Raw genomic sequence first — 21,859 nt, forward strand, 5'->3', positions numbered from 1 at the left:
AAGCATCACGGCACTATAAAAGTGAAGTTATAATATGATATCATATTTCAAAACATCACCTAACATTAAATTTTGTTTACAAATTTAACTTATTGGAAAGAAACTTTCTTCCTTTATTTCTGGTCCACGGACCCCTCTGCTACGGGTTAGAGACCAAATTTATTAGGTTGTTGCAAATGAAATGGCCCTTTTTGTACTAAAATTTGAAAGGACTGTAAAGTTTACAGAAATTTATTTATTTAATCAAAATAGGTGCCAGTCGATTCAAGAGCATTTATGCCAGTTTTGTAGAAGTCCAACTGTCGGGTGTTGATAAATTCGTCGAAGGCAATTTTGACAGCCTCTTCGTTCCTAAATTATTTTTCCGCCAAAAAATGATCCAAATGCTTAAAAAAGTGGTAGTCGGTTGGCGAAAGGTCCATTGAATGTGGTGAATGAGGCAGAGTCTCATACTGCAATTCGTTCAACTTTTGAACTGTTGTTCTGGAAACATGAGGTGAAGGAGTATCACATTATCTCTGTTGACCAATCTCGGCCGTTGAATACTCAATTTTTGGTACATTTCCTCGAGTTGGGCACAGTATTTCTATGCTTTTATCGTTTCTCCAGGTGCCAAGAAAGAATAGTGGATAACTCCAGCTCTAGATCACCAAACACTCACCATTACCTTCTTCGGATGAAAGCTCGGTTTCGGCATGTGCTTCGGTGGCTCATCAGCATCTAGCCATTGTGCTGACCGGCGACGATTGTCGTATAATATCCACTTTTCATCACATGTCACTACTCTGTGCAAAAAGGGATCGGTTCTGTTGCGGGTGAATAGAGAACTGCAAATTTTCATTCGAAGCGCCATGTTTTGCTGCGTAAGGGCATGGGGAACCCATTTGTCGATTTTTTTCACCTTTCCAAGTTGTAGCAAGTGCCGAATAGTGTGTCGGATTCGACTAGCAAACGCAGCTCGTCGTTGTCAATCGATGGTCCTGGATGTCCACGTGGCTCACTTTCAAGGTTTACGTCGCCTGACCGGAATTTTTCGAACCACCGCCGTGTAGTCCATTCGCTTACCGTATCAGCTCCAAATGCGCTGTTAATGTTCTTGGTCGTCTCCGCCGCTTTCTGACCGAGTTCGAACTCATACAAAAAAGTTATATGTTTTTGGCTCTTTTCCATCCTTTTTTTCCTTTCTACTCCGTTATCCCAACGATGGTCAAAACTGAAATGACTCCTTGATTAAATGTATTATCCCTAGACAAAATATAAATTGACCTCGGCCGGTTTAGGCCTGAACTTACTAGGTGGTTTTTGTTATGAATATAATACATATCCATGGCCTGTTATGAATTGTACAGAAGTTGGGAAACAACGCCTAGTAACCACATCGGTCACGCTGCTCCCAGGACAGAAGTGAGACAACATTTGATATCATTTCGAAAAATTCAAAATATGACCGACAATCCTCTCATGTTTTGATCGCTGATATTCAAGCGATCGAAATATGATTATTTGCTTCTCTCGAAGTGATTCGCCCAGAACATCATTCGCCAATAGCAAAGAAACTTCACTCCAAGCACATCAACAACAGATCTTTCTTTTAATCTTGCCCCGAAAAAGTGACCCGTGATGCTGATGTAAGTGCGAGTGCGACATCCACCTTAAGTCTGCCCAACTACTGGTCTATGCTGATGATATTCACATTATGGAAAGAACAGCTCTAGATACCTACGTTCATCCAGATCGGCGCGAGATTTTGGACTGCACATTAATGAAGGCAAGACGAAGTACACGGTGGCAACGTCAGCAAGTGAATTCTGCTTGTTGACGGGTACAACAATAACCATGAGATGCCAAGCAGGTGTATTCGAAATACATCAATGTCAACACGTTACCAACATTTAGTTAGACCTCTTAAATGTAGCCAGCATATTGTGGACAATCGTCATGTACTTGGCTGTTTTCCCCATTCATAGTTCTTATCGCATTAGAGGCATCATTGATTCAAAGTGGTACACATATGTTAGGAACCGTGTATTACTTTTCTTTTCCTGAATACTATTGTATTGTTGGCGGGCTTAATCTGAAAAATCTCTTCGCGTATCTGACTTCCGCCTCAGTGATGAATAAACATTACTTGTGTAACGATTATATTGCGAAACGTATGGAATGCAGCCTCAATGATGACAATTTTCCTTTATCAATGCAATTTCTATTTATAACCTTTTTCTGGCTTCTGCGCCAATGAATTTATCCTATTTAGTATTGAGATTTTGAATATATGAGAGTAGAGTTAGTAGAGTTCATCAATATATTCCAACTTGATGTGATGATGATTGATTCTAATTACTTTTCTTTTAGTACATAGTAGTTAGTTACGTAAAATGCTCAAAAAGTAATGATAAAAACCGTGCACAAAAAATGCATTTTATATTCTAAATCAACATGTACATCTTCAAAGCAATCCCCCTCAGTTGCTATACACTTTCGCCATCGTTCTTATCACTTCTGAAATGCAAATTTTAGACCATCACATCGCGAAAAAACTTGCATGCGGGCACAATTCCGGTAACGTGACTAGTTATCCGTAACATGCGGATATAGACTTCATTAACGCACTAAAACAGAGTACAGTCACTAGGTTTGACGGTCTACCCGTAGAATTATTCATCGCTATATGGAAATCTTGGAATCCGGTAACTTTCCTAGAGAGTTGAAGAAGGGGATGATCGATAAAATTGCAAACAAGGGCACCCCGCTTGAGCACGGCCATTGGAGTAATATCTGCATGCTCCCTGCCGTTGCAGAGATTAAGTAATTCTGGAACGCATCAAAAAACACTTCAACTTAATCGACAGAGATCAGGTTAGTTTTCGCTCTGGATCCTCCCTATGGTTGATTTTGGAACAGTATACTGAGTTCAGATTTTCACTTCACCTGCTCTTCAACGATTTGAGAAGGATTTGGCCATCTGCGTCCTCTACATTTGCATTGATCAATTTATATCTTTACGAGGCGTGTTTTCTGCCTTGTCTAAAATCTGGAAATTCAGTTATCTCAACACCAAGATTATGTAGAGACTGTTCTGTGCTAGTGTTTTCTGTATTGCTATATGGGAATGACACAGGGAAAGTGATCCGCACTGTCACTCAAAAGCTCCAAGCTACGCCCCACCAAGGGTGAACAGCTACGGTATATTGCTGTGTTGAGAAACCACAAAATTCTTCAAATAAAATTCACTGTAATGACAATTAACAAGTACCCAAAGATTATATAAGGGTGTGCATCCACGTAACAATATATTGTATACTTTATAGTTGAGCCAGAGTTTAAGTGCATTCTATTTCAAGTATATATATTCAGGCGATGAAATTCTGCCTGGTGCACTTATACAATCTTTAGAAAAGCATCCACGAAAAGCTGTTTTTAAGTGGACTAGAAGTGAAGCGTCAATCCGACCTCTATTGCTTTACTTGTTATATTCCAGCGTCCAGATTTCACCCTTGATAATATCACATCTTAAAAATTAATCTCAATTTGAACAAGTTTTAGAAGTCCATTCGCGATCGTCAGTCGATTAATCTTTTGCTCAACTGTCAGCCCTTTGGGAATCAGTTTGTAAATTTCTCATATTCGTCATAATGAAATGCGCAGGGACTATTTGAATTGCATGCAATCTTCCTAACATTCACTTGACGGTCTAATTTCTATAAATCATACACACGAGTTACATTTTCGTCGTTGTCTCTGGATAATGGCCTTGCAGAAAGGCTGTTAGTCATATATTTCTTTTCTTAAATCTCTTCAACTACCTTCGCAACTATCAAATACGATGGAGCAGATTCTCCAAAACTTACCCAAATAGATTCGACTGATATCAATATAACTTGATGCAGAACTTACTCTTCTAATGTAATGTGATCGTGGGTTCCAGGACGAGATTTTTTAGACCAGCTTCGTAAAATGAATACTAACTACTTAAAACTAAAAGTAGACGAAACTTGGGCACGTTGGTTAATAAAGCTTGTCCTGGCTTTAGATGAATTTAGTGAACAGTATCAGTCAACCTTGCGTAAACAAAACAAGTCGGGAAACCGGAAGCTTGACGCTTCAGGTATAAAAGGTTTTGTGTTTCCATATGTGAGGAGCATAACGTAGTTCCCCATTGGCTTATAGCATTGACCCGAGATACTGAAATCGTTCAGTTCTGGGCAGGTTACTGCCATTGCCAGAATTCAGCGATTTAAATATCTCGAGTCAACGCTAACAGCCAATGGAAAACTGTGTAATGAAATTGTTTCACGCATTAATGCAACCTGGATGAAGTGGCATTCCCCAATTGGTGTTCTTTGTGATCGACGTATCAGCGCACGTCCCAAATCTAAAATTGACTGCAATGTCGTCCGTCTACCATTCTCTATAGTTCTGAATGTTGGCCGACTATAAAGGACAATGAACGGCGTCTTGCGGTAATGGGGACGAAGATGTTGCATTGCACTGGTGGCGTGACACGTTTTGATTACGTCTGAAATGAGAATATCCGCGACCGATATGGGTTTGCACCGATCGTGGAAAAACTGCAAGAGAGGCGTTTTCGATGGTGTGGTCACGTAATTCACGCTAACGAGAATTCAACAACCAGTATTGGTCAGAACATCGAAAGCAATGGCAAGTAATCAAAATCCGCCAAAACAATGGTGGCTTGATACGCTGGATGGGAATTTAAAGGTCTCGCGATTACATCCTGATCAGGCATTTGATAAAATAAAATGAGGAAACCGATCATCACGAGCCGACCCCGCTTGTGAACTGAAGGCTGAAGAAAAAGATGTGAGGAGCGACGAGTCGACGACAGCTCCGTGTAATATAGCTAAAAATTCCATTGCCCCTATTTTCTAGAAAGCGATTTAAATAAATCATTTGATGGAAAGCCCTGTGTTGATAATGGTCAACCTCATACGCTTCACGCTCTCAGTTTAATATTATTAGCGAATGAAAACAATTTAACCAACATCGAATATAAAAAAAGGGCTAGGGAGAATTAGATTCTTCTTGAATGGAATTTTAATATTTCACTGGAATTTCAATTATTCTCGTTAATTATGACGTCAGCATCTTATTTGTATGGCTTAGAATGCTGTTAATTAGCACGAAATTGATAAGTTTGAACTGCTATAACTTTCCCACTAATAATTGGATTTTCATGAAACCTGGCATGTGTATGCACGAGGCTGTCCTCTATGTCAGTGCAAAATTTAGTACACTTAGGATGAGCTTAAGGGGAGTTTTTTAGTCTATTTCTAAAAGTTGATAATACACCATTAGTAAATTTTTTGAGTAGATACCGGAATGGGACATCTCTCGAAGATTAGATTTCACATTAGTGTTTTACACAAAACCTTAAAAAGGGCTGCGGATAAATAGATTCTTCATAAATGCGACTTTAATATTCCACGCGAATGTCAATTATTCCGGGTAATTATGACGTCAGCATCTGATTTGCATGGCTTTGTGTCAAGGATGTGTGGACATGGGATTTTTGGTATAATAAATCACAACACGAGAATTTAAATAAACGGACACGCTTTATTCGAACTTATCGCTCTCGTTCCTCTCACTCGACTGACTTCACGGCAGGGTTGTACTTTCGGTGTCAGGGCTTGACAGCTCGGCCTCTCCTGACATTGAAATCGACCCGATTTCAGGTTCATCGTTTTCATCGGACTCCTCGTAGCAGTCAATCTCCGGACTCAAGTAACACCACGGCTTGAGCTTGTCACTCGTGTAGACAGAACTATAGCGTCGTCGACCTCGAATATCGGCAAGGTCCTCTATTACGTACCGGTCGTGTCGTAAAACCTTCGAAATTATATAGGGACCTTTATATTTTGGCTCCAACTTGTGCGATTCGCCTGTTGCGGTCGGAACGTTTTCCACAACCACAAGATCTCCTTCTTCGTACGTCGTAGGTGATTTGTGTTTCGCGTCGAATCTTAGCTTCCAACGTGTTTTTTCATTCATGATTCGTTCTGCAGCCTTCTGACGAATTTCGATTGATGTTAAGGTCGTCTCGGTATCGGTATCGTTTTCGTTGTTTAAGGCCTGGATCATTCGATTAGCAATTACATCTCGCAGTTCAAAATCGAAGACGATTCGATTCGGTGTAAATCCGGTTGTTGAATGTTTCTGGGAGTTTAAGCACCACTGGACCATGGGTAGTAAAGTGTCCCATTCGTGTCGGTTTTCCGTTGAGCAGCGCAGATGGGAGAGTATAGTTTGATTAACTCTCTCTACCTGCCCATTTGCCCGAGGCGTACGGACTGGAACCTTGATGTGAAGAATATCGTTACGATCGCAGTATTGTTCGAATTCTTTTGCTGTAAAGGCGCTGCCTCGATCACTGATAATTCGCTTCGGTAGTCCAAAATAAGCAGAAACGTCAATCAGGAGTGCTATAACGGATTTAGCGTTGGTGGTTCGGACTGCTCGCAGAATCGTATATTTACTAAAGGGATCACTAATAGCAATAATGTGATAGTTTCCCTTTCGACTACGTGGAAACGGTCCCAGATGATCAATGTGTAGACATCGGAAAGGGATCGGCTCGATCTCTTCGAAGTACATTTTTCCCTCACGTTTTCCGGTTGGTATCTTGTTGAAACAACATTCAACACACGACGCTAAATACGGCTTCACATAGCGACGCATCATTGGAAACCAAAAATAATCTCGAAGTCTCGCCAGTGTTTTCTCGCAACCAGGGTGTCCAACATCATCGTGGTGACTGCGCACTACTCGCCAGCGCACAGGATTGGGTACGACAAATTTTAGGTCACTGCCCAAGCGTCGCATCAATCTCCCGTTTTTCAGTTTATAGTCAGTTTTAAGCTGCGATTCTTGTGTGGACTGTGTTTTTCCGGAAAGTACATCGATAATTCCCTTCAAAACTGGATCTTGACGTTGCATTGATGCTAACCAATCGTTTTCGTTTATCTCGACCACCATAATAAGATCGGCAACGGTATTGGGATGGGCAGATGGCTCGGCTGGCTTACGGCTTAATGCGTCTACGTGATGCATTCGGCTTCCGGAACGATGTGTGACTTCAAAATCATACTCTTGAAGTTTTAACCACCATCTGGCCACTCGATGATTTAATGGCGTCGTCGTTTTTGTACTCGATATCGCATTACAGTCTGTGATAACTCGAAACCTTTTCCCCAGCAAATAGAATCGAAAGCGTTCCAGTGATTCCACTATTGCTAACACCTCCAGTTCGTTGCTATGGTATTTCTGTTCTGCGTCTGAACACTGTCTGCTATAGTAAAATACGGCTCGCCATGTAAGTTGGTCTTCTGACTGCATGAGTATTCCGGCCAAACCAATCATGCTTGCGTCAGTGTGAACTTCGTGGAAGGACGTCGGTTTATATAGCGCCAACACTGGTTCTTCACTCAGATGCTTCTTCAGCAAATTAAAGGCGATTTCACACTCTTCGGTCCATTTGAATTCTCGAATTTGGTTTCTCAATAGAGACGTTAACGGCTTTGCTATTAGCGCATAATTTTGCACAAACTTTCGGAAGAAACCGGTAAGACCGAGAAAACTTCGAACTTCGGTAATTGAGGTCGGAGTCGGGAAATTCACAACGGCATTGATTTTACAAGTACCGGGCATGATACCATTTTCGGAGACGGTATGTCCTAAAAATTCTATTTTTCGAGCGAAGAATGTACACTTCGATGGTCGTAGGGTTAAGCCTTCGTTTTTCAGGATAGTCAATAATTCTCTCAGAAGATCCATTCCTTCAGCAATATCTCGGCAACCAATTATAACCTCGTCGATGTAGTTGATCACACGTTTCGATTTCATTTGTCTGATGATTCCGCTTATAACACTCTGAAACTCCATTGGAGCATTAACCAAACCGAACGGCATAACATTAAACTCATATTGGCCGTTATGAGTTATGAAAGCTGTATATTGCTTTGAGCTTTCAGTGAGTTCTATTTGATAGTAGCCAGAAAATAGATCCAATGTTATGAAGTAGGTACTGTCAGCAATTTGAGACATGATCTCATCGACAGTTGGCATAGGATACGGGCGTTTTCTTGTTGCTTCATTAATCGCTCGATAGCCGACGCACAATCTGTCTTCACCATTCTGTTTTTTCACCAATACGATGGGTGAAGAGTAAGTCGAGTTGCTGTGACGAATAATTTCATTATCTAGAAGCTCCTGTACGATACGGTCCACCACTTGACGTTTCGCTAACGGGATACGGTATGCGCGGCTTTGGATTGGTTTATCGTGTATCAGTTGAATATCCATCTGCTTCGTTTGACACCTTCCCATTTCAGGTATTGTTTCGGCAAAGCACTGTCGAAATTCCGTAATCATTTCGTTAAACTGTCGTTTTTCGTTGCTTGACAATTCTGTTTCAGGTTTAATATTTAACGGCTTAATAGTTTCGAAACGGCATCCATCGGAATCGATAATCATTCGACGGTTTTTACTCAGTAATACGTCAGAACCTAGTAGTAGCGCGTTAGGAATTAGATTGTCATTCACAACGTAAATAACAGCGTTGACAACGCACTCGTCTATGGTAATCACCGCATTTATTTTTTTATCACAAACGAACGAACCACCAGCAAATCCCTTAAGAATGATGGGGTCACACGGTATTGAGTTTCTTGCAACTGATTCGCGCACTAGAGTTCTGTCACTGCCCGGGTCAATAAAGGCATCGACGACCATATCGTCTAATAGAATGTTTTTCGTGATGCGACCGGTTTCCCGAGACACTTGATCTGGCACTCCGTCCGATACCACTTGATTAATATTGCGACTCGCGGGCAAGACACTTTTACAAAATTCAGTTGTATGTCCTGTCTTTGAACACTTTGCACATCGTTCAAGTCGCTGCGGCTGAGGGCAATTCACAGAAATATGTCCCGGCTTAAAACAATTATAACAAACACGGTTCGCGTTTTTCACTGGGGTAGCTGTCAGTTTTTTAATCGGTTCGAAATGTCCGTCGTTTTCCGGTTTTCGTTGCGATGCCTCTGGCAATCTTTGACGGTTCGCTAAAAATCGGTTTACCGCGTCTAACAATTCGTTCGTTGTTTGAAAATTTAATGGAGCGATGGCATTTTGAAGAGGGCCATGATTCAGCCCACGTCGGATATACTGGATGATAGCGGCATCCGATGTTTGTCCTTTTCTTCCCTCGGCGTAAACTCGGTAGAAAAAGTCGATGACTGGTTCTGTCGGTTTTCGTATATACGAACTCATACGAAAATGAATGTCGGCTTCGTTCTCCACATGGGGAAATTCGCTCTCTAATGCTTCGGCAAAATCTTTTAAGTTTTCGAATATTAATCCACAAGAGTCGAACCACAATTTCGCCGAAGTTTTTGTCGGTTCAAAATCAGGAAGAAGTTCAACGATATCTCTGATTGAATGAGAATGATTGAAATGATCGTCGGAGACGATTTTCTTAGGGATATCCGAGTTGTGCTTCTCCGATTTGCTATCAATTTTCTTTGAAAGGCTCTCGACTGTGGCTGCAAGCGAGCTCACGACATCTCGGAGCAATTTGAGCTCATTGCTTTCGTCTTCGATATCGAATTCGTCGGTGCCAGCGCCTTCAATAAGTCGTGTTACTAACTCGGCTTTTGTTCCTTTTGTCGATAAATCTCTCTCCCGTAGCAGTTCTCTCAATGTTCCTACTTTCAGAGATTCCGCTTTTATCAAAGGCATTCTGTTTAGAATGATGAACGGCACAATAAAAAAAAGGGTTTTTAAAACACAAGCGAACAAGGCGGCACTTCGTTTGTTTCCGTGAGTACGACGAAGAGACACACGGCGGTTTCGCGATGGTTGTTTCGAAAGCTAAACGAATATACAACGGCTTAGCAATATCTGTCGTTTGCTAAGCAGCGGCGTCGGCGTACGGTGGATTGTGACGATATTCGAATCGCCAAGTTTGTTTCGGTGAATAGAACGACAAACGGCAAAGATAGTCGGTGGCTGAGCGAATGTTATCGATGACCAAACAATGGCGGCGGCGGCGGTTGATCACGTCGAAAACGAAAATGTTACTTTTTGTTACTTTTCAATTTTACGATTACGATATTACGGCGATTGTGTATTTAACCAAAAGATCCCACTTCTGATCTGTCAAGGATGTGTGGACATGGGATTTTTGGTATAATAAATCACCACACGAGAATTTAAATAAACGAACACGCTTTATTCGAACTTATCGCTCTCGTTCCTCTCACACGACTGACTTCACGGCAGGGTTGTACTTTCGGTGTCAGGGCTTGACATTTGGAAGCAGTAAACTCGCGCGAAATTGCTAAGTTTGAACTGCTATAACTTTGGCGTTAATTGCCTGATTTCCATGAAATTTAGCACATATATACAAAATATTGTCTCCTATGCTGGTACAAAATTCGTAAGTCCTAGGACGAATCTAAGGGGGGTTTTTCAGTAAATTTCTAAAAAGTAGTAATATACTATTAGTAAGTTTATTTGAGCAGATATTGGAATGGGACATAGTTTGAGGCCTAGATTTCATCTAGGCGTACCACCCTGATTTTTTTCGGATTTTTAGGTTGGGTAGTTTCCGAAAATGAGTCCTGTCTCACTTCAAACGCGTACATTTTGACTCCTTACTCACGGACTTTGCAATTTATGCCAAAACTAATGTCAGTTTCGGAAAGTACAAACCAAGACCTTTCATTTGATACCCTACACAACTATATCCGGTGAAAAAATTTTTGGAATCCCCTCTTTGCATGTATGGGGAGCCCCCCTTTAAATTCCACCTAAATTTATGCCACTCGCTGTATGCGTGGGATTTCAGAGTTCCCATCTATCCACCAAATTTCGTTCGGATCGGTTTAGCTGTTTTGGAGAAAAATGCGTGTGACAGACAGACAGACAGACATTGAATCGATTTTAATAAGGTTTTGTTTTACACAAAACCTTAGAAAGCAATGGTTAGATCAAACAAACTTTCATGGTTTTCCCGATGCCAATAATTTCATCAAAAAATCAACTGTGGAATCAATCGAACAATGTACAAAAAATTCATATTTGTGATAATAATTTAAACAATCTTTCATTGCAGAGTTCCGGTAAAAGTTCGGTAATCGAAAGTTTAGTAGGACGCTCATTTCTACCCCGTGGCACTGGAATCGTAACTCGGCGACCTCTTATTTTACAATTAATTTACACTCCACTCGATGACAAGGAAAACAGATCTGCTGAAAATGGTTAGATCGATTCGACGTTTTGTTTAAACGACGTCTTCTTTAAATGTATCATTTCTTTTATTCAGGAACGCTTCAACTTGAAGAATGGGGAAAATTCCTCCACACGAAAAACAAAATCTTCTCCGATTTCAATGAGATTCGTCGTGAAATCGAAGAAGATACCGATCGAATGGCTGGATCTAACAAAGGAATATGTCCAGAGCCGATCAATCTTAAAATTTACTCCATGCGTGTTGTTAATTTGACTCTAGTTGACTTACCGGGACTCACAAAAGTTCCAGTCGGTGACCAACCTGAAGATATAGAAACACAAATTAAAAATCTGCTCATAAAATATATTGAAAATCCCAATTCAATCATCTTGGCCGTAACCGCAGCCAATACAGACATGGCTACAAGTGAAAGTTTAAAACTGGCTAAGGAAGTCGATCCGGATGGGCGCAGAACTTTGGCTGTTGTCACGAAACTTGATCTCATGGATGCCGGAACTGATGCTATTGATATTTTATGCGGGCGTGTGATTCCCGTAAAATTAGGTATAATAGGCGTCGTAAATCGCTCGCAACAGGATATTATCGATCAGAAACAAATCGAGGAGCAATTGAAAGATGAAGCGGCTTTTCTGCAAAGAAAATATCCAACGCTTGCAACTCGTAATGGCACACCGTACTTAGCAAAAACTTTGAATCGTTTACTAATGCATCATATCAGGGATTGTTTGCCGGATTTAAAGGTACAATAATATTTAAAAACAAATTGTTTTTAACTTCTGGATATTTGATCGCAATTTATCTGTGACATGAATCAAAATCATTGAAAAAATCATAAACCTTTTCTATGTTCTAAAAATTAACTTAATGTTCTAGACCCGTGTGAACGTTATGGTCTCCCAGTTCCAATCGCTCCTTCATTCTTACGGCGAAGATGTGTCAGATAAAAGTCAGACACTTTTGCAAATCATCACGAAGTTCGCTAGTGCCTACAATTCTACAATCGAAGGAACAGCTCGGAACATAGAAACGACTGAACTTTGTGGTGGGGCTCGGATTTGTTATATTTTCCACGAAACATTTGGTCGAACATTGGACTCCATTCATCCTTTGAGTGGTTTGTCAAAAATGGATATCCTGACCGCGATTCGAAATGCCACAGGCCCGAGACCGGCACTATTCGTTCCAGAAGTGTCATTTGAGTTGTTAGTCAAAAGACAAATTCGACGTTTGGAAGAACCTTCTTTACGTTGTGTTGAACTCATTCACGAGGAAATGCAAAGAATTATTCAGCATTGCGGCAACGAGGTTCAACAAGAAATGCTCAGGTATGTATTACGGGTGTACTCCTTTTGTTTGTAAAAAAATATACTCTACTTCTGATAGTGTCGATAGGTTCCCTAAACTACATGAAAAAATCGTCGATGTAGTGACACAGTTACTGCGACGTCGACTTCCAACAACAAATTGCATGGTTGAGAATTTGGTAGCTATCGAGCTGGCATACATTAACACGAAGCATCCAGATTTTCATAAAGATGCGGCCCTGGTTCCTAGCTTGCTTAAATCCGATATGATTGAACAATGGGCACAACAACAAAATGCAGTTCAACGCCGAAATGGACCACAGCCAAGACCAATGTCGACACATATAGTTGGCACTCAAGGAGAGGGAGATCGAGCTGAACCAGTACAGGTGAGTTGATGACTGGAGAAATGTTACGAAATATGCGAAATTATGAAGAATATGATGTTATTACGACTTTAGAGCAGGAGTATTTGTTTTGGCTAGCGGTAATTAAGTGAAAGTGGAGAAATTTTGATAATTTAGCTATGTTTTCTTCAACGATGAAATAACCATACTATGAATTTGCCAAGCACATTTGTCGAAGAATTGTTATGGGAAGAATATGTCTTCTACCCTTCTGCTTTGAAGCTATTCTTGGCCCCCTCACACCCTGCTAGGAGCTTCCTCGCATGCTTTTGTTTTCCTCTCCTTGTCAAGCTGATTCTCTCGGACTTCGCTGTGTGTGGCTCTTTGATGTAGATCAAGCAATGCACTATTCCATCGCTAGCTGTGTCATTTGTTTCTCAATACAAATATATGGTAATCTTGCATCGTCCTACTCATTTACTCTCACATTCAATCATTTGGTAATTCATCTTGAGTCTTTCGTTTTTCGAGAAGATCTCGCCGGTTCCGTTTTCTCTCTTTCAAAAACATATTTTAATGTTACCCCTTTTTCCAATAAGACTATTGAAATCGTACCACTATTTTGCCTTTAGAATCGGACATCATTCCCTTATTCGTATACATGAGGACTACATTTCGGTCATTGCAGTTTGAATTGCTCCGTTTGGATAAATATATTTCGGATCTTGCAACATGTAGAACTCTAACATATTTGAGACAGTTTTTTTTTACTTCCATATTTATTTAATATACTGGGATCATCTTCAATGCATAATACGTTAGGAAACATCACTCGCTAACAGTGGTGGTCATAAAATTCAGATAGTCATCGCATTGCAAAGTTCATCATGACGAGAAGACGGAAGTGGCAACGGGTAGGTGACACATTGAGAGCGGTCAACAGCTTCCTCGCTATCTATAATGGAACCCCTCATTCCAAGATGACCAACGAGGCGATGATCATCCTAGAGCTACGCGCACAGAACAGTGGGAGAAAAGTGCAAGCTTTCCGAGATGTTGTGAAGGGCTGAAGACATTGACAGTAATGGCATGTACATGTGGCTAACAGACTAGGTTTCATTTAAGATTTGACAACTATATGTACTACACTTGGTTAATCCAAACTCGAATTGCAAATGCTGGGCTGCATCTAGTCAGATGAGTATCATGGATTGTTGATAATCACATGACCTACCGGGTCAGCTATAAATATCAGAGGTTATTCCCGTCGTATTTGCTGCGCTTTCTCTCCCCCTTTCTGAGGAAGTAAACCTCCTTAAAAAAATACGTGATACGAGATAAAAGCATCGACGCACCTCGCATGAATTGCAATTGCGTTACAGTGTATTTCAGCAGCATCTGTTTAAATACCTTCCTTACCTTTGAGGCGACCAAGGGGCTCTGTTGTAGAACTGACCGTTTCTCCATTACTGACGAGAACAAAAACGAAGAAATTGCCTTAACTACAGTACCCATCATAGTTAAGAGCTCCTCAATAACATCAGAGTGGCGGTGATGCCGTCAACCACCACAAACAGAAGATCTTAGCACTATATGGTTTGGACGAATCCACTCAAAATGGAGTCCCGCAGTTTGCAGACGTCGACTCCATAACGCGTTCATGGCGTAAAATACTCTATAACATGCTGGTCAGAATCAATAACGTTCTTTTAGAAAAACAACTTAGGGATATTCTTAAAATTAATTTTTCGTAACCAATTCTCAAGAACAAAAATCGCATATAAGCCGCTAAGCACTCACTTGTCGATATGGCTCAGGGATTCGACGCAGCGTAAGGTGATGTGGTCAATGCAGGTGCAACGATAAATAACTTTGCGGAGAGACCGTCAAGCCCATGATTTCTCTTCTGCTCCAGTCTTAACAGTTCGTATCCGAATGATACGGTTAGGAACCGTGGTGAAGTATTCTTTCCATCTCATCAGTTGTTTATCATCGTGGATGAGAAGTCGACCGTCAGAATCCGACACCGGATTCACATCACTTGACTTTCAGAGTATAAAAGCACATTGCCGCAAGATGGAGAGGAGTATTCTAGAGAATCCCACCATCTTACTTCGCTTAGGCCCAGAATTTCCAGCTTATATTGCTGGAATTCCCGCCCAGGGGAGAAAGCGAGCATTCTAAGGACCCTCGATACCGTTGTCGAGGAGCGTGCGCACATTCCGGAAACCAATCATAGTCCATTTTCGATAGCCGAAGGTCGTTGCCCTGAGATCAGTCCCTATTCAGGCGTTGTTGACTTTTCGATAACACGATAACCAGGAAGGAGTGAGCCCATATGAATGGGGGTCGTAGGGAAACATTTCATTTTCAATTACTCGAGACAGACATGTATGTATTTACATATCAATGTAAATGAAACTTTGGGATAATGCCTAATTCAGGTAGATATGTTTGTACATTAAACCAGAGGTATTCAATATACGTACTTTATATGTACATATGTATGCTTTTATGCACGAAGTAAATCGTGTTTTTCCTTTAATTGGCATACACTAAATTCACTTGATACTTCACGATTACAGTACATTTTAGAACCAATAAACGATCTATTTCCGGTTTCTTCCGGGGTAGTGAAAGACCTGCTTTGGCTCATGACAAAATATCACAATTTGATAAATCACTCGATGACAAAACGAACAATCGTATACTTTAGTATCACGTTACACTAAGATCAAATGGGTAAAAACTAATAACGACATCTGCTCCTGCGTGGTGTGAACGCAAGAATGCATTTGTTTAGGTTCTTATACTGATAATGTACTCACATTTTAAAATGTTAATGCAACATAAAAAATATCGGATGTCCTCATTTCAGGCGTGTTACGCCACTGATGCAAGACAACATTTTTGCCTCTATTGACGCGAGGTGGTCTTCATTGCCCTTGTTAGCACTCGGAACCCTAGAAGACGACAAAGTAAACGGCACTGCGGTAGAGTGCGCAGAGGATTTGCTCCAAATTGCAATGGTACGTGAAGTAATTTCATAGTGGAGAACATCGATCTGAGGTACTTAGATCCATCAGCTCTTGCCAGGTCCTGGTCGTTTCAATATATCTGCACATTGCGAATTTTACTCTTTGTGGTGCGGTGTAGTAATTAAATCCTATACCAGTTTGGCTTCTCTAGATCCATGAATACAATGTAGAAAAGGCACTACTTCTCACAGCGTTTCCCCATGAGAACCACAGCTTATATTGGGTTAGTTGTTTTGCAATTTTGTGGAACAATGACGTGAATACATTTCCGGAATGGGCTCAAAAATCATTACATCGTTATATGGAATAAGAACCGGATAGTAATTTGAACATTTTGCTTCTTTTTAAATTTTGCTAGCTGGATTGTTTCCTAGTAACACAATTGAAGAATTCATTCACATAGGGTGTTGGATCCCAAAACGTCGCTTTCTAGAGTTCAGCTGCGGTGTCCTCAGGCTCTGTTCTTTCCCCGGTTTCATTCGTTTCAGTCCCTCACTTGGTAAGCAGTTTTTCATTCTTACCGTTAACACCACAAAAGTGGTCGATATCGCATTTGCGTTGGCTTTTGACAAGTCAGTATAGTTTTCTCCCAAATGTGCAGTTTATAATAAAGATGTTTGTAATGGACTAAGACTTTCCTTCTCACGGACATTCATTTGGACACCAACATTAGGAAGCCAAGTACATTGCTTGATGAATCACTTACCGACGTTAACGGTATGGGGCATACGCTGCTTTGTGGATCGCATCCTTGGTTCGATTCGACTTTCAAGTGAGTGAGCGAAGGGCCAGAGCGCTCCTCACGTTTGGTTTGATGTGCAGGACAGCAATCAACAGCCGCTCTCAATGAGGAGCAGAAAATGGTGAAGAATACCGTCAATCTGGGTCTCACCATGAGAGACCAGACAAGATTTAACCTAGTGAAGTCGAATTTCATCCCGCTTTACACATTTAAGGTGGCATATATACTATCAACTGATAGTTTCTGGTTAAGCAACCTTTCGAGTCCATTATCTTCGCGAATAATACTACGTCGTGAGTGCGCAAACATTCTCATAATTTCATGAATCGAAAACTAGGTACAGCCATTTATACGAATCAGCTAACCCTCTCATCTGGCACGTACCTTCGCAACCTTGTTAGTATAATGCTTACTTATCATCGCCATCTGTACGCATTCCTGATGATGATCTTTGTCAGCTGAACGATATACTTGCACATAAACATGTCGAGTGGATGCGAAAATTTGAAAACTTTATACAAATATTTAATTTTATTGCTATCGATCACCAATAAATGTGATATATTTCTTGAAAAAATATTTTCTCCATTATAGGCTCGAGTTGTTCGTCTATTAAACTTCAGTGAAAAATCTGTTTGGAATTTTGTTGGCGATTATCTCGAATCTGAGGTTGTTTCAAAATTGTTGTTTTCTGTTCCGAATTGTGCTATTAGCTAATTGTTTTAGTTGGCATGGATTTATTATTCTGACCCTTGAAATATTTAAAAGGGAAATCTATTTTAAAATGCATTTGATTTGTTTTTCATTATTGATTTCATTCAGACCGTAATATCCCTGTTTTGAACGAACCCTTATACCACTTTTCGAAACTATTCATACCTTGCTCATTTTTTTTAAATATTTCGTTAATATTTTAAAATTTTCATTCATTTTAGTTATTGTGAATGTGTCCGTCGCCTATTAACTTTAACTAACCTCATCATATATATTTTCAGAATCACGTCATGGAGAATTCGCAGCCACCACAGCAACAGCAACAAAACAGTTGGCTGTCGAATATCCTCCCACCCCCATCTGGTCATTCAGAAAGTGTAGAAAGCTCGGCCAGTAATACACCAGTACACAATTCAGTTCAGAGCCCACTGAAGCCTGTTAATCTACTACCCGATGTTCCAACGCACACTAACACCCGAAAGCTGACAGATAAAGAGCAGAAAGATTGTGATGTAATCGGTAAGCTCACTGCACATCACCAGAACCCATTAAACACATGTACTTAAAACTGTCTTTTATAACTTCAGAGCGCCTCATTAAATCGTATTTCTATATTGTGAGGAAGTCTATACAGGACTCGGTACCAAAAGCTATTATGCATTTCCTAGTAAACTACGTGAAAGACAATTTGCAAAGTGAACTTGTTACACATTTGTATAAATCAGACAAAGCTGAAGAACTGCTGAACGAGTCGGATCATATTGCAGTTAGGCGAAAGGAAGCGGCAGATATGTTGAAGGTAAGCATAATTTATATAGTGTATTTAACTATCTGAATCCGGCAGATATTGTTCTGCCTATTCGTATTTGCGAAACCTGTGGATATTTTTCGGATACTAGAAGCAGTGAGCTAATCTCATGATACACTTCACTACACTTTGAACATGGATGTAAAATTATCATATTTTACAATGTTCGCTCCGCTGGCGGGTTAGTTAGTGCTGCTTTGTTCGAAACGCCCATTTGTCCTTCTGATGTTTGATGTAGACATAGTCATTTACCTGACACAAGCACAGAAAAAGGAAAAGATGTCTTAGCTTTCAAATGCTTTCTCTTCTCAAAATAATTCTTCAGATTTGAAATATTTTTCGAGTTTATAGTACACTATTTTTTGTCTACACCTGCAACGCCTTTTAATTTTCTCATTGGATATTAAGTCCGACTCCTCCATACATACGTACAACATGATAAGCTAATTAAGGCGCTAATATTCACTATCAAGGCGAATACTAACATTTCAATACAAAAAAAAAATCGTATTGACACTTGGAAATATTGATCTACCAGAATTGGTAATCACACTCGTAAACACGAATACGTTAGTATTCACTTTCGGACGTAAGCCATATTCGTGTTCACTTGTGTACATGCCAAATATTCACTTATTCGAAAACAAATATGTTCATATTCTTATTCATAGAAAATTATCGTACAAATTTATTCGTATTCGTATTTCATGATCATCAACGGCGCAACAACCGGTATCCGGTCTAGGCCTGCCTTAATAAGGAACTCCAGACATCCCGGTTTTGCGCCGAGGTCCACCAATTCGATATCCCTAAAAGCTGTCCGGCGTCCTGGCCCCCGCCATCGCTCCATCTGAGGCAGGGTCTGCCTCGTCTTCTTTTTCTACCATAGATATTGCCCTTATATACTTTCCGGGTGGGATCATCCTCTTCCATACGGATTAAGTGACCCGGCCACCGTAACCTGTTAAGCCGGACTTTATCCACAACCGGACGGTCATGGTATCACTCATAGATTTCGTCATTGTGTAGGCTACGGAATCGTCCATCCTCATGTAGGGGGACAAAAATTCTTCGGAGGATTCTTCTCTTGAACGCGGCCAATAGTTCGCAATTCGTCTTGCAACTGGCAAGATCATTGTCTTGTACAGTAAGAGCTTTGACCCTATGGTGAGACGTTTCGAGCGGAGCAGTTTTTGTAAGCTGAAACAGGCTCTGTTGGCTGACAACAACCGTGCGCGAATTTCATCATCGTAGCTGTTATCGGTTGTGATTTTCGATCCTAGATAGGAGAAATTATCAACGGTCTCAAAGTTATATTTCCTATCCTTATTCTTCCCGTTTGACCAGTGCGGTTCGATGTTGTTGATTGGTTGGTTTTCGGTGCTGACGTTGCCACCATATACTTTGTCTTGTCTTCGTTGATGTGCAGCCCAAGATCTCGCGCCGCCTGCTCGATCTGAATGAAGGCAGTTTGTACGTCTCGGGTGGTTCAATATCGCCAGCATAGGCCAGTAGTTGGGTGGACTTAAAGAGGATCGTAACTTTTGCATTTACCTCAACATCACGGATCACTTTCTCGAGGGCCAGGTTAAAGAGGACGCATGATAGGGCATCCCCTTCTCGTAAGCGGTTCTTGATGTCGAATGGTCTTGAGAATGATCCTGCTGCTTTAATTTGGTTTCGCACGCTAGTCAATTTCGTCGGGATACCGAATTCTCTCTTGACTGGGTACAGTTTTACCCTGGCTATGCTATCATAGGCGGCTTTAAAGTCGATGAATAGATGGTGCAACTGGCGTCCATATTCCAACAGTTTTTCCATCGCAGGCCGCAGAGAGAAAATCTGATCTGTTGCTGATTTGCCTGGAGTGGAGCCTCTTTGGTATGAGCCAATGATGTTCTAAACGTATGGTTCCGTCCGGCTTAGCAAGATAGCGGAGAATATCTTATAGATGGTATTCAGCACTGTGATACCCCTATAATTACTGCACTGTGTGATACCTCCCTTTTTATGTATGAGACAGATCATGCCTCGTTGCCAATCGTCAGGTATTGATTCGCTGTCCCATACCTTGAGCACAAGTTTATGAACCACTTGGTGTAACTGGTCGCTTCCATATTTAACTAATTCGACTGAAATTCCATCGGCTCCTGGCGACTTATGATTTTTGAGCCGATGAATTGCACGGACTGTTTCTTCTGTACTTGGTGGTGGCAGTATTTGTCCGTCGTCTTCAGTTGGCAGGACCTCCAACTCGTCGATGTTCTGGTTATTCAGTAGCCCATCAAAGTACTCAACCTCGCTCTAATATGCCCATTCTGTCGGAAATCAGATTTCCCTCTTTGTCTCGGCAGGATGAGCATCGAGGTGTATAAGGCTTTATCCTGCCGACTTGTTGGTAAAACTTCCGCGCCTGGTGCGGTTGCTCCCTATACTTTTGTAGTTCAGAGACTTGTTGGTTCTCCAAGGCTTCCTTTTTCCGTCTGTGAAGTCGCTTCTCCGCTCGATGGAGTTCGTGTCTCTGCGCGTGCCCGCCGTGCTTTGAGAATGAAACATTACTCGGTATGCAGCATTCTTCCGTTCCGTACCTAGCTTACATTCATCGTCAAACCAGCCGTTCCGGCTTTTCATGGGGCTGGGGCTAAGTATGTTTGTGGCTATATCAATGATAACGTTCTTCAGGTGGTTGTGAATATCATTTATTGATGGACCTCTGTTGACTGCGGTTATTGCGGCATCCATTTCCCTCTTATAGGACTTGACTCTCACTTGATTGTCAGAGGGGATTCTGGGTGGTGTTGTTATTCGAGCTCGAAGCACCATGCCAATGAGATAGTGACCCGAATCTATATTGGCCCCCCTATATGTTCTGACATTCATCAAGGCTGAGAGGTGACGGCGTTCGATCAACACGTAGTCAATTCTTTTGAAAGTAGTCCCGTCTAGAGAGGCCCATATATGTTTGTGGACCGCTTTCCGCGCAAACCAGGTACTTCCAACAACCATTTCGTGTGACACTGCTAATTGAATAATCCGCAGTCCGTTATCATTTGTATTTTGGTGTAAGCTATGGAACCCAACGTATCGCCCGAATACGGGGTCCTTCCCTAATTGTCTGTTAAAATTCCCAAGTACGAATTTGATATCATATCTGGGACAGGCTTCGTTCGTTCTACTGCCTCGTAGAAGGTATCCTTCTCCGACTCTGCAGTCTCCTCTGTAGGGGCGTGAACGTTAATGAGGCTTATATTTCTAAACTGGCCTCGCAAGCGCAGAGTGCATAGCCGTTCGCTTATGTTTTCAAAACAGATAACAGCAGGTTTCATTTTTTGGCTGACTGAGAAACCTACTCCGAGCACATGGTTTTCTGGATGGCCACTATAATATATGGTGTGAGAATGGGTCCGTTACAGAAATTATCAATTTCGACCCCCCGCACTCCCTACCTTTCCATCAAATGTCAAAAGTAAGACCGGCTTCGGAAAATACTACTCGAGACTTTTCATTTGATACTCGATTTGACTACATTTGGTGAAAAATATGTACAAATCTTTCTGCATGTATGGAGATTCCTCCTTACATTCAACGTAGAAGGATGTAGAATATAAACACAGTTCCCATCTTGCCACCAAAT

At 41.1% G+C, this 21,859-nt stretch overlaps 1 protein-coding gene across 3 annotated transcripts in view; it reads left to right on the top strand.

The window, feature by feature from the left end:
* LOC119653031 (dynamin-1-like protein) overlaps nt 1-21,859 on the top strand; it is a 29,443-nt gene that overhangs the window by 3,509 nt on the left and 4,075 nt on the right. The window contains exons 2-8 of one of the 3 annotated variants that reach the window (XM_038057480.1): nt 11,135-11,279; nt 11,345-12,012; nt 12,146-12,597; nt 12,656-12,965; nt 17,298-17,372; nt 17,699-17,936; nt 18,005-18,216. In XM_038057480.1, coding sequence (XP_037913408.1) covers nt 11,135-11,279; nt 11,345-12,012; nt 12,146-12,597; nt 12,656-12,965; nt 17,298-17,372; nt 17,699-17,936; nt 18,005-18,216 — 2,100 coding nt within the window. The remainder of the gene's footprint in view (nt 1-11,134; nt 11,280-11,344; nt 12,013-12,145; nt 12,598-12,655; nt 12,966-17,297; nt 17,373-17,698; nt 17,937-18,004; nt 18,217-21,859) is intronic. The other 2 variants (XM_038057491.1, XM_038057499.1) reach the window with 2 other exon arrangements.

This window comes from Hermetia illucens, chromosome 1 (genome assembly GCF_905115235.1).
Source record: "Hermetia illucens chromosome 1, iHerIll2.2.curated.20191125, whole genome shotgun sequence".
Classification (NCBI taxonomy): domain Eukaryota; kingdom Metazoa; phylum Arthropoda; class Insecta; order Diptera; family Stratiomyidae; genus Hermetia; species Hermetia illucens.